At 34.6% G+C, this 13,488-nt stretch overlaps 1 protein-coding gene and 1 long non-coding RNA gene across 7 annotated transcripts in view; both read left to right on the forward strand.

Moving 5' to 3' along the window:
- Positions 1 to 12,602, forward strand: part of MARCHF7 (membrane associated ring-CH-type finger 7) — a 57,854-nt gene extending 45,252 nt beyond the window's left edge. For 3 of the 6 annotated variants that reach the window (XM_066346478.1, XM_066346481.1, XM_066346479.1), the window contains exons 7-10: positions 3,441 to 3,550; positions 6,521 to 6,634; positions 8,169 to 8,217; positions 11,281 to 12,602. In XM_066346478.1, coding sequence (XP_066202575.1) covers positions 3,441 to 3,550; positions 6,521 to 6,634; positions 8,169 to 8,217; positions 11,281 to 11,339 — 332 coding nt within the window. In that variant the 3' untranslated portion in view covers positions 11,340 to 12,602. Of the gene's footprint in view, positions 1 to 3,440; positions 3,574 to 6,520; positions 6,635 to 8,168; positions 8,218 to 11,280 lie in introns of all 6 variants that reach the window. The other 3 variants (XR_010746658.1, XR_010746659.1, XM_066346482.1) reach the window with 3 other exon arrangements.
- LOC136378965 (uncharacterized) overlaps positions 1 to 13,488 on the forward strand; it is a 339,755-nt gene that overhangs the window by 323,893 nt on the left and 2,374 nt on the right. The window lies entirely within an intron of this gene.

Consider the following 13,488-nt stretch of genomic DNA (forward strand, 5'->3'; position numbering starts at 1 on the left):
CTAGACAAGCTTGATGTTTCAGGGGATATTGATGCTAAAGATTACAGTTTTGGTAATCATAAGTACACACATAATATTTTAAGTATTGGAATTAAATAAAGTCACTTAGAAAAAGAGCAGATATCCTAGAAATCAGCCCAGGACAGAGCCTTGGGAAAGCCAGACATTTAACTCTTACAGTTTTTTTAACTTAAAATTGACAAGTGATATATGTGTACTTCTTTTAAAAGCAGTTTCTAGATGTTTGGATACAGCCAAAGCTTTGACTGTAGTGGCATTGGGGTCTATACCTGACAAATATGTATGATGAAAGGGGTTAACAGTATTTTTAAGGATATAATTGTGTTCATGCTGATTAAAATCTTGAGGGGATAAGTACATCATGAAGTGGATAGTGAGAAAGTGTTAGGATCAGTGTCTTTGAGTCTCATAGACATTGAAAATAATTGCCAGAGTAGGTGAGCTAGAATGATGAGAAATTATAGATACACAGAAAGAGAGGATGCTTGAAATACAGAATTAGGATTAGTGCAGTAAACTTGTGATGACAGAGTTAAGTGTATGACCATAGGGTAGGTGGCTGTGGTGGAAAGGGGTAATGTTGGAAGCAAGGAGGTTTGAGGAAGTCAGAATCAAAAGTGGTCTGTGTGGATGTTGAAATAGCCAGGAATAAGTTGGTAAAGAAGATAGCCAGATGTGAAAGTCATTAATGAATGAGTTGGAGTTTCATAACAGCAGTGGGTGTGAGGGGCATCTTGCCCTACTTCCTGCTCCTGAGGTACAAAGGGTGGTGAGGGAGGGAGAGGGCTGTAGAAGAGTGCCAGTCTGGGGGGCACTGGTGCAGGCATGGAGTGGAACCAATCTCAAAAAAGACATTGGTTATGAGAAGAATATACTTACATTAGCCATATGTACCAGAGGACATAGTGGAGTGACTAATAGGGTGAGAAAGGTGGGAAATTAAATCACATTAATAAATGTACCTAATTGTGCAAGATTAAAGGTCTGATAATGATATCTTGGAGACATAGGCAAATAGGTTTTGAGGTATGATGGCTTTAATTTTAATAATCTGTTAGAGGATTCAGGTTACCTGTTTAGGCTGGAGATTATAAGACTACTGCAGGAACTTTTTTCCTGCAGACAAGTAGCAAAGATATCCTTGGGATGGGGAGTTATTCTTTCTTTTAAGCTAGCCCAATCCCAAAGCTTTGGGATGGGCCATCTCATCTATAACTTTTTCTTGGTTGTATGATGTTATGACAGCCTCATAAACATTATTAGTCACTCCCTGAAGTGTTACTAAGATTAAATGAGTACTCAGCATGGTTCTTGACAGGTAGTAAGGGCCCAGTAATGTTAGGTATTACCAAAATGAAAAACAACCTGACTCACCTTCTGATATATTTGCAATTGGATTGTTGGTGTTGTAATACATAGGAAAACAGATAATACAGGTATTGTTTAAGAACATTGGCTTTTTGAAGTTAGACAGCCTAGATTGGAGTAATAGCTCCAACATTTAACTGTAGAATCTTGAGTAACTTTCATAATATTGGCTCTCAACTCTGGCTACAGAGCAAAATTACCCATTAAAATTTTTTAAAATGTGGATGCTTCAGATCCACTCCTGAATATTCCAAAATAGGTTTGGGGTGGGGCTTTTCAGTTCCATCATGACTAAAATTGAGTAATATTTATTACCTTTATCGATTTATTGTGAAGTCAGATGAGATCATGTTTATAAATAGTTCCTCACAATACTGGGCACATGATGAATACTCAAATGGGTTTTATAAGATTATAAATCCTTTATAAGATAAGTACTTTTAAGAAATGATCAAATGAATGTAAAGATCTCAAGAACTGAATTTTTCTGATAAATTTTCATAAGCCTTTCTCATACTTACCATAAAGACCCCATCTGGTAGAAGATTTATTCTGGTAGAGAGTGATTTAAAAATGTAAAGCAGTTGTGTAAACTGTAAACTCTGCAGGATGTACAAATGTGAATATCTAGTGCAAGTTTTGGCAAATGTAGGCAGGGCCACTAGAATGGGGTGAGGTATAATGGTAAAAGAAAGGGATAAATGAGTTCTTCCTAGCTGGGGATGGCTTTATAGACAACTTCTTTATGTTACTTATTCAGTAGAAGAGAAAAATGAAGCACCTAAGATGTGAAATAATTTGTGTTGAATGATCTCCAAGGTCTATATTTGGTGATCATCATAGTTTTCCTGCTTCTGAATCACAAAATAGTTTTAAGAAATGACTGATAAGAGAAAACCTTCTAAATGTCTTTCACATTCTTTATATTCTCCGCCAGGTCATATTATGGACTTAGCCTGATTTTAGTTCTTGATACATTTATATTAACTATCTTATGTAATTTAACTAAAGCACATTTTGAGACAAATACAGACAATATATTACCTCAGAATAGCATTTATTTTGCTTTTAGCTATTTCTAGAGAATGCATGTAAGTAACTACCTACTGCTGCTTGGATTTTAAATTTAAAGTCCTATCTGAAAGTAAATACATGGGCGGGAGGTGGCTTTGTATTTAATTAGACAAGACAGCTACCTACTTAAATGAAACCAGAAGTGGGACAGAAGGAGCTTATTTTAAATTTGTGGTGAAATATTTAATGTAAAATTTGCCCTTTTAACCATTATTAAGTGTACAATTCAGTGACATTGTGTACATCCAGAATGTTGTGCAACCACCACCATTATCTATTTCTAAAACCTTTTCATCACTTCAAACAGTAACGCCCCCCTCTCTTTCCTCCCAATCCCTGGTGACTTCAAATTTACTTTCTCTGTGAATTTGCGTATTCTACATATTTCATAAATTGAATAATGTATTTGTCCTTTTTGTGTCTACCTTATTTTGCTTAGCATAATGTTTTCAAGATTCATCTATATAGTGGCATGTATCAGGACTTTATTTCTTGTATGGTAGAATGGAGCTATTTTGATCTGGACAAAGGTGGATTTCTTTTTTTTCCTCTTAACCTAGGGACAGAACATTCCTTAACCACAGAAGATCTTAGGTATATGTTGTCACATGAAAGATACTGGCCTGGGTATATGTAACTAGTTGTTTGAGATGCTATGTTATTAAACATTATTTTAATGTCAAACTTGCCAAGGTACTTAAACAGGAAGTAGGAAGTACAGGTGACATTCCATTGGCAACTTCCCAGGATCAGTGGTGTATGAGTATCTGAAAGAAAAAACAACAACAGGTATCTAAATAATGGGTGGAGGCCTAAATACCATAGACTAGGACCTGACATTACACATGACATGTTGCTGGTTGCTATTTTAGGAGACATTACTTTCCAACTATATTCTAAGCTTGAAATTTACAAGTACAAATGTTTTATGGAGATACAGCAAAACTAAGCTTTACTTGTAATTTTGTTTTCACCAGGTTCTTCATTAGAGGCTGTAACCACCTGTGAACTTTGTAAAGAGAAGTTGCAGCTTAACCTGGAGGATTTTGATATTCATGAACTACATAGAGCTCATGCAAATGAACAAGTTAGTATATTTTGCCTAATTTGGTAAGTGTCTGTTCTATGGTTAAAGGACAACTCTTGAAGAAAAGATTAAAACATGGTCAGACAACCGGCATTAAAATAATAAGAGTAGCAGTAATGTTCTTAAACATAATTTTCTGTCATTGCATTGGATATTATAATTTTGTCTCCTAAATTCTTGAAACTGAAAGGCAAATAACCAAGTCTCAGATTTTAAATTTATTAAGTTAAATACATCATAACGTTTCCTACGTAAACCTGTAAATAATAAAGGCTTAGGAAAAGGATCCCAGAGTAGACATGTGAGCCTGTTTCCCCACAGATGTCTCAGTTGCAGATGCCTCTGAGTGCTGGAACATGATTAAAATACCAAGCCCTGGATTGTTTTCTATTTCTATATTTTTTATGTTAGGAATAATTAGTCTTTCATTCCATGTTCAAATTGTTTTTCTCTATCTTAGTGTTTGTGTCATTACAGTTTAGCCATTCCTTATATAATGAATAATGCCAGGCTTTCTTTGATCATAATAAATTTTTCAGCTGTCTTCTCATTTCTCATATTTTTGGTATGTGTTGATAGCTCCTGCTCCTTCCCTATAATTTTGATCCCTAATTTTTGTTTCTTGAAGAGCGTTAAATGTAAATTTTTTTTGAGATGCTTAAATTTTATAGGTAGAGAGTTCAATATTTTTCTTAAAGAAAAATCAGAGTGGGTGGAGAGTGGGTAGGGAAAAGATGTTAACGATTACTAGGGTAATCCTAGAGCCATACTAACCAAGTAAGCTTAGTATACTTATTATAAAAAGTGATGTATGATGGTGAGAGAATGTATGAATTATTAAAACACTTTAAATGAAGGATTAAATGAAGGAGTATTGTACCTCCTTCTTTAAATCGACACTAAGTTCACATAACATAAAAACCACCTAGAATGAACCACTTATGTAACATCAGTGGGTGGTACATTTGCCATGTTGTGCAGCCACCACTTGTATCTAGTTCTAACACATCTTCATTGCTCTGAAAGAAAATCCTGGACCCATTGAACAGTTTCTCCCTATTACTCCTCTTCCTGTATCCCCTGGAAAGCACCAGTCTGTGTTCTGTCTCTGGATATCTGTTCTGAATATTTCGTATAAATGGAAGAATGCAGTATGGTCTTTTGTGGACACCCTTTACTTTTAAATGTGGGAATAAATGGATAGGTCTTGAAAATCTGTTTAAAACAGTGAGCACTTTTTACAAAATACACATAAGATCTGTATATAATTTAAGGGACTCCCATATCTCTTGAAGCTAATTGTTTAGATCCAGGTTAAAAATCACTGATACAGTGAATGAAACAGTAGGTAATTGATGTAGTAGAGATGCTACTCTGAGACTTATTGTGTTATTCTCTAAAGAGTGAGTTGTCCAAAAAGAATACCATTTTTAAAGTAAAAGAAAAACAAGAGAAGAATAAAGACTACCACTTTAAACAAGGAATTTTTTTAAATTCCCAGAGTGTCTCTAGATAGCTGAGCACCGGTACTTTAAAGGATGAGACGAAGGAGTGTATGCAAAGGTGGAATAAACAAAAGAAATTTTTTTTAATTTTTCTCAAAATGAGAGTAGGTTTCAAAGGATGTTTTTTTGCCATTTTTCCTTCTCTAGGCGCTCCAGCATGTCTCTTAAAGGTGTTTGCTTTTTTACAGTTCAACCAGGAATGTTTTTATTCTCCAAGGATTTTAATGATCCACGTCTTACATAATTTAGAATTGTTAGGAAATATTAGGTTGAGTCATTGTAAAAACCAGTTTGATGAAACTTCCTGGTTTTAACTTCTTTGTTTTTCATGCATCATGGATTCTAGTGGCCTGACTACCTCTCCTCCACCCCACCCTCCATTTTAAGTGATCGGTTTAATTCAGTTTACTATTACATTATCCAGTGGCTTCATGTTTTTCAAGGTGATAACCATTAAGTTATTTTAATCTTAAGGTTATACAATTACCTTTTAAGTTAAAAATAAAATAATTAGGTGAAACAGTGAAAGAAACTTTAATCAATTTTAAATTTCTTGAATACTCTAGAATTTGATAATTTGCTGAAATTGGTACTAAGAATATATAGTTTTTTGATATGTTAATTACCAAAAAAATGGTATAATTTACAGATAGTCTGATATATAAAAACCTACAGTCAGTTTAGATTTTAGAAACACTGTATGATTTGTAGTCTTAGCTTCAAAACAATAGAACAGTTTGAAATCAAAGAACTATTTGAACGTTTCCCCCTTTTTTTAGTTAATTTTTCTTTTTTTTAGTTCATTTGTATAATTAGTGTTGCCTTTAAATTAATTGTAGCACATTAAAAAACACTTGATCCACCTGACCTATGGTGGCACAGTGGGTAGAGTGTCAACCTGGAACACTGAGGTCACTGGTTTGAAACCCTTAGCTTGCCCAGTCAAGGTACGTACCACAAACACTCAATGAGCAACTAAAGTGAAGCAACTAACAGTTGATACTTTTAGCTTTTCTCCAGTCCCTCTCTAAAATCAATCAATAAATAAAAAACAACTACCTATCAGAATAGGTTTTATTTATATAGTATATTGACTTAGCTGTAGACGAAATGGTAATTTTTAAGTAAACATTTAAAGCTATTGTGCAATGAAATCTTGTTGGAATTTTATAATAAACCCAAGTTTTCATTCTACTATCAAGTGATTTAAAAGTTCCTTTCATAAAATCATTACATAAAGGAAGACTATATGAGACTAAAGAGGATATTTACACACCTATTTGGATGCATTATTTGGCATAAGTAAAAATTTATTTCCTGTTTTAATAGATGACCTAAATCTCTTATTAGGAACTACACATGAGTACATTTCCTCTAGTTTATCAGTGTTCTATGATTATCAACCTCGAGTTTACTAATTTTCATTCTTCATATTCTTTTTCTCTTGTTTGCTTCCTTGTTGAAGGCTGATTATGAGTTTATCAGCTCTGGTCTCTACCTAGTTGTGTTACTGCACTTGTGCGAACAAAGCTTTTCTGATATGATGGGAAATACAAATGAACCAAGCACACGAGTCCGAGTAAGTAATATTGGAGTGGGGGCGAAGGGAGGGTGTGATGCACCAAGTGTTTTCTTTGGAAAGCAGATTGTTTTATGTGTTCACATTCTGTTTCCTCTGGGGAGCTCTCTTATATTGAAATGTGTCTTAAAAATAAAAATAAAGATTGTAGATTTAATAGAAATTGCTGTCTTCTACATCAAGCAGCCTAATTTTCTCATGAAGCTATTTTGAGAAAGACGTTATTTTCTGGCTCTTAAAGGTAATTGGAATACATTTCAGTGAAAAACAGAATTGGAAACACTAAGGGAAGAAAGTTCTTTTTTATTTAGGGAGGGGAGGGCTCAGTATTATAACTTCGAAACCTGAAATTAAACTCCAGAAACCAAGAGTATGGGAAATTCAGTTTATTTGTTACTGTCATTTAATAGCTTACCAATGTACTAATTTGTAAGCATGTCCAAAATACAAACTATTTAAGATAAGGACTACTTGGTGTTTGCTGTGTACATACAACCTTAATTTAACACTTAAGCTAGCTGTTTTTTGGTTAGGTATTTATTAGTAAATAATATGGTTTGCCTTAGCATCCCAGAGGAAATTTGTATGCTGTTGCCATACCCGTTTTGTTTAGCAGGGGCTAAGGCCACTTACATTTCATTACTGTATTAATCTGAACACTTAATATTTTTAAATGTATTTATAAGTATATCCTTTCTACATTTTTATATAAATGTTCATCTTAGTGAAATTTAGCCATTTATGGTAATTTCAAAATTACCAAATCAGTGTATATTAATTTCTAAAGTGGTGAAACATTTTTCTGTAACCATCATGTGGGTACAGTTCATATATACCCAGTGAGCCAATTGACAGATGATGATCGAGAGATAAAAGAATGAACTGTCTGTTACTGTTAAGAATTTGAGCAAAGATCTCTTGACTTCAGAGTACTTTGGAAATTATAGTACCTAAAGTTAGTTAATGTCATAAAATGGCTTCTTTCTTAAAAATGAATAAACTATATGAAGTATGATTAAGGTCTATTAAATTCATGTGTTTAGAAAAACTAGTCAAATTAATATTAAAGTAAGCCATTAAAAATTTTTTTAAAGAAATACAGAATTAAAAGTAATACTTCTTTCTAGAGCTATCAAATTTAGGCAGGAAAACACTGATTCTTGTTTTAGTTTATTTTTTAAATTGACAATTAAAATTGAAATCATGAGTCCAAATTGTAAAACTTTTAATTATTTTTCTTCATAATTGTTGTGTTATATTTATACAGGAGCAATGTTATTTGATAATAGTACTGCATCTGCTCCCAATTTTTACACGATTAATACATGATTTCTACATGACTAATAATGATTTAAAAAAATTAGAAACAGTATCCTTGGGGTTTGTTATTTTTGGTGTGATTTGGGAGAAAGACCCCTATTTAAAAGCTTAAAATGGTGTTGATTTCTTAAATAGAAATGAAACTCCTTTACTGCTCTCTTTAGATCCATTTGCAACATTTCAACTACTGTATTTTTTTCTGCATTGTTTCTAGTTTATTAACCTTGCAAGAACTCTTCAGGCACATATGGAAGATCTCGAAAGTAGGTGAAATTTCCCCTCCCCAGACTTGTTGAAGTTTACTTTTGCAAATTAAACCTACAGAGCAAAATCTAAGTATATACTCTGTCAACTTAGAGCTTTCTTAATAGGCTTAATAATACCAGTTATCTTGGAAAGGCTGGGCTGAGCAACTGACATTAGTTTTTATTATAATAAAATTTTGTTTTTATCACCTTGATTTTTTTTTTTCTTCATTTTTCTGAAGCTGGAAACAGGGAGAGACAGTCAGACAGACTCCCGCTAGCGCCCGACCGGGATCCACCCGGCATGCCCACCAGGGGCGATGCTCTGCCCATCCTGGGCGTCGCCATGTTGCGACCAGAACCACTCTAGCGCCTGAGGCAGAGGCCACAGAGCCATCCCCAGTGCCCGGGCCATCTTTTGCTCCAATGGAGCCTTGGCTGCGGGAGGGGAAGAGAGAGACAGAGAGGAAAGCTCGGCGGAGGGGTGGAGAAGCAAATGGGCGCTTCTCCTGTGTGCCCTGGCCGGGAATCGAACCCGGGTCCGCCGCACGCTAGGCCGATGCTCTACCGCTGAGCCAACCGGCCAGGGCTCACCTTGATTTTTATAATTATTGAAAAAGAATACATGTTTGACTACTAATTAAACCACACCTTTTAATCTGTTAGGTGTGTGTGTGTGTGTGTGAAATTTTAGTTATTCAGCTTGGTTGGATCATAAAAGGTTTTTCTTATTTATAGTTTTAGGATAATAGGGGTAAAAGAGCCCTAATTCTGAGTCCATTAACAGAAGCTATTATGGTAGGGGTTTTTTGGTTTTTTCCTCCTTATTGAGGTCCTCATGACCTTTTTATAGGCAGCCAGCTCCACCAGCAGCTCCAGGCTTTTAAAACCATGTTTCAGCATCGTCCTGGGCTCCTCCTATATGAGGGCATTTAGTGCCCAAATCTTTATAAAGACGTTTGTACAGTTTACCCTCTTCTCAATGTTCTACAACCTCCATGGTACTTTATACCATGTGGGCACAGATATTGGTGGTTCTGGAATAGTTTCTGGGACTCAAGATTACCCTGCTTAGCACTATTTCACCCAAAGCATGTGGCTCCCCATGATCAATTTTTTTTTTCTCTGAAGTGAGAAGGGGGAGGCATGCGCCAGACTTGGATCCTCCCAGCATTCCCACCAGGGGGCGATGCTCGGCCCTTCTGGAGCATTGCTCTGCTGCAATCTGAGCCATTCTAGCACCCGAGGCAGAGAGAGTGAGAAAGAAAGGAGAGAGGGAAGGGTGGAGAAGCAGATGGGCGCTTTTCCTGTGTGCCCTGACTGGGAATTGAACCCGGGACTTCCACACACCGGGCCGATGCTGTACCACTAAGCCAACCGGCCAGGGCCTGATCAAATTTTCATATACTCTTTGAAGTGTTTTAAAATAGGTATTCTCTAATTGATTACCTTCTATACTCATCTTCAAAGTACTTGAAAGTGTCTGTAGTGTGCTTAACATTTTCATCTTTCAAGGGAGTTCGGCATTCTTTGAAGTAGGTTGAGAAAGACTTAGTCCTCACTAGAACCTTTTAATTCCTTAATTACTCTAGACATGGATTTTTGTCATTCTGTACCATTTTTTCAGAATTTAGTCTGTAAAAATTGTATATAAAGGAGTCAAATGCTATATAAAATGGGAATTTATTTGGTGTAAATCTTTTTTTTCCTTTATACTATCTTAGTTCAGATCCCTTATGTTGTTTAAATCAAAGATCTTTTTTTGTAAATTATAATTTATACTTTGTCAGATACGATCATAGTAATTTGTTTCAGTGCACATTTCCCCCAGATTGTTTTTTGAAAACATCGTATTGATAATTTAGTTTTCTAAATAGCAAGCAGTGTCTACTCCCTACATATGAGAGGAAAAAGATGGAGGTGAAGTGTACCTAAACTCTGCTGAAAGATGAGAATCTTTCAACACCAGAATGAAAGATGTTATGGTGCTACAAGTTAACTCCCAAGTACCAGAATATTAATATATTTTGAACATGGGCTCTGATTGAAATTTTATAGAATACATAAAAATTTCTCTGCAAAGCTATTGTATTTTTTAGCCTTAGTCTTCTCCATGATATAGCATAAAACTTGACCCTAGTTTTTACTTATTCATGAGCTAAGTATGTACTCGATACCATTTATTTAAAATGAATATGTTTTCTGCAAGAAAAGTAGGCTAAAATATGTCAAGTTTCCTCTGTACATGTAGCCTAATTTTCTTTATTCTCTTTGCTAGGTGCTCTTAAATTGCCCACTATTAACATGAGAAGAGTATAAATTTTACCTTTCTGCCCTTGATAAAAGAGAAAATGCTAGTTCAGTGTTTATTTTCATGAACTTCCATTTTCCATGACATGCAGAGCAGTTTATAGTATATTTATGTTCATCTAAAGACATTTCAGGATGTTTCATATTAAACTCTTGAGCACTAATGACTCAAATAAATTGAGGTCAGAAATGTTGCAAAAGTGATTTTCTGACAATGTGGAGGCACGAGAATAATCTCAGTAAGGTCCAATTATTTTAACTTAGGCTGTGTCTATATAAAGCTGTATTGACTAAATAAGAGCTTTTTATTGGCATTGTATGGACATAGTTTTAATGTAATTTACAAAAAACACATACCCTGTTATTCTCTGCACATTTTTTCATTCTCACTGGATGCATCAAAACATGCAGTGGCAAATAAGCCAGATTCTATTTAGGTATATAAGAGCACTTGCCTGAAGTTCTCTTTTTCTCTAGTGTAACTGGCTACCATAAATACAGACTGATCTCAGAAATTTTTAGATGTTCTTGAACCACATTTTTAAACATTGTCCTTTTTGTAAAAGCTAAAAAAAATTGGGAGTGGGGGCATTGTGGACAGGCATTACCCACAGTTGAACCACCCTAACTCTGTCATAACTTGTCATTTTGACTAAACAGTACTAAATTGGGATTTTATTTTACAAGCCGTTGCTGTTCTGGCTTCATATTTATGCTTCCATTCTCATCCCCCTTAAAATCATTCTTGATCATCCTGTTTTCTTTCAACAGCTTCAGAGGATGATTCTGAAGAAGATGGAGACCATAACAGAACATTTGATATTGCCTAACTTCACATAAGACAAATGGATGATCTGTTAACAAGTGTTTATTAAAAACTGGCTATTAAGTATGATTTAATTTTGTGAGAGAATGCCTATTGATTATATTAGCTATATATAAAATGAATAGGTATATGTAGACACACATATGTGTCTACATATATATATATTCATTCTCAAGTGTTGCTCAATTAAAGTTCTACTTGCTGGACCTTTTAACATGGCCAGTGACTAGTGTTTATAAACTGGTAATCAAAAGTATTTTTCTTTTAGGTGAGTGGGAAAGTGTTATTGTTTTAAATATCTGAGCAATGCCTACAACCCTTTTTTGTGTTCTGATTATTGTAGTCATATTTATGAAAATGGTTCGTGTTTTATTCTCTTGCTAGTGAAAAAAGTGAGACAGAAGTACGCTTTCAAAATAAAACGCCAAATGGCACCTAATTATTTTTCCTTTTAAAATGCCTTAAATTGCAGACTTATTTTCATAATCATTTGCTTCCGGTGTTTAAAATAAAAAAAAGAATGGGGAGTAAGTTATGAAGAGTACTATATTAGGTGTCCAAATTTAATTTAAATTCTAAATTTACATAGCGATAAAATCTAATTTTTTTAAAAAATATATAAATACAAAATGTATAAATGATGGGTAAATTTTGTATTGATTTGAAAAATGCAAATTATATTTGATAGGCCATAGCATCTAGATATTCCTGTTAGGAATATTACAGCTAAAAATTATATCAGAATTGCCAGTCAAATGCTATTTGGTTAAAAAAAATTTATTGCAATTTCAGGTTAATAGAATATTTTTAAATCCCACATTCAAAGTTTAAAACACTGGTTTTCAATGTGTTTTTTAGTGTTGTTACTTCTTTGTAGATAAATATGATATAAATAACCTGTGTGGATCCTGGTCGTTTTTAATTGTTCTTTGCTAATCTGGGCATTTCTTTGGTGACTTACTATTTTTCACTACCTTTGGAGAGCTGGTGAACTTTACCTTTCACCATGAATAGATCTACACTGTGGTCATGAGTTGTACAGTTCCAGAACAGTATATTTTCTCTTGGCGTCTTTAGGATACACTTAAAAACACCTTCAGGTGGTTTTAGGTTAAATAAAATCTTATGCCGTGGCAACAAACTTCTTTTTCAGAGAACCTAAATAGAAACTATGTAATTTCTCAAATGCGAATCAACAGTTTGCCCACACTTAGTTTGTTGATCCTAATGTAAAACTTTGGCTTGAAATAAAGTGCATACTGATTTACTTTATAGTTTGAAATGTTTCCTTTTAAACTGGTGCTCAAAGTACACTTTCAACCTTATAGGCAAGAATTTTATTAAAATTTCAAATTTCATTTCATACAAAAATGTTTCTAAAACATTTGTGCAACTTTTACTACCTTTGCATTGTTTTTTTTATTGATTTAAATTGTGTTTACATAGATTCAAGTGTCCCACCAAATACATCCTTCCCCCCCACCCCTGTGTTCCCCTCAACATCCCCCTTGTCCCCCTCCCCAAAATGCACTCCCCCCTTCCCTCCAGGATTTGCTTTTCTGCACTCTATAACGCTGTGTTATGTATATATAATTTCACCAATCTCCCTTCTCTGGTCCTATCCTCTCATCCGCTTTCCCTCTGGTCCCTTGGATCACTCCTCTACCTTTATTCTGTTCCTCAGTTCACATTGTTCTCAAATGAGATCATATGATATTTTTCTTTTTCTGCCTGGCTTATTTCACGTAACAATAGTTTCCAGGTCCATCCATGTTGTCGCAAAAGGTAAGGTTTCCTTCTTTTTCATGGCTGCGTAGTCTTCCATTGTGTGTATGTACCACAGCTTTTTAGTCTGCTGATGGCACTTGGGCTGTTTTTAGATCTTGGCTATTGTAAACAATGCTGCCATGAACATGGAGGTGCATTTCTTTTGAATCAGTGATTTGGTGTTCTTAGGATATATTCCTAAAAGCATTCAATGTCTTACTTAGAGCAAAAGTACAAAATTTAAGCATACCAATTTCAGTATCTATTCAGTGGGTCCTTAAGGATACTTTGTGTTTGAAACATTTATACTTTTAATAGAACTCAACATGAAAATTGTTTTCTGCTTTAACTCTGGCTCTTTTTTCGGGGGAGGGATGACAGAGAGA

This window comes from Saccopteryx leptura, chromosome 7 (assembly GCF_036850995.1).
Source record: "Saccopteryx leptura isolate mSacLep1 chromosome 7, mSacLep1_pri_phased_curated, whole genome shotgun sequence".
Taxonomy (NCBI): Eukaryota; Metazoa; Chordata; class Mammalia; order Chiroptera; family Emballonuridae; genus Saccopteryx; species Saccopteryx leptura.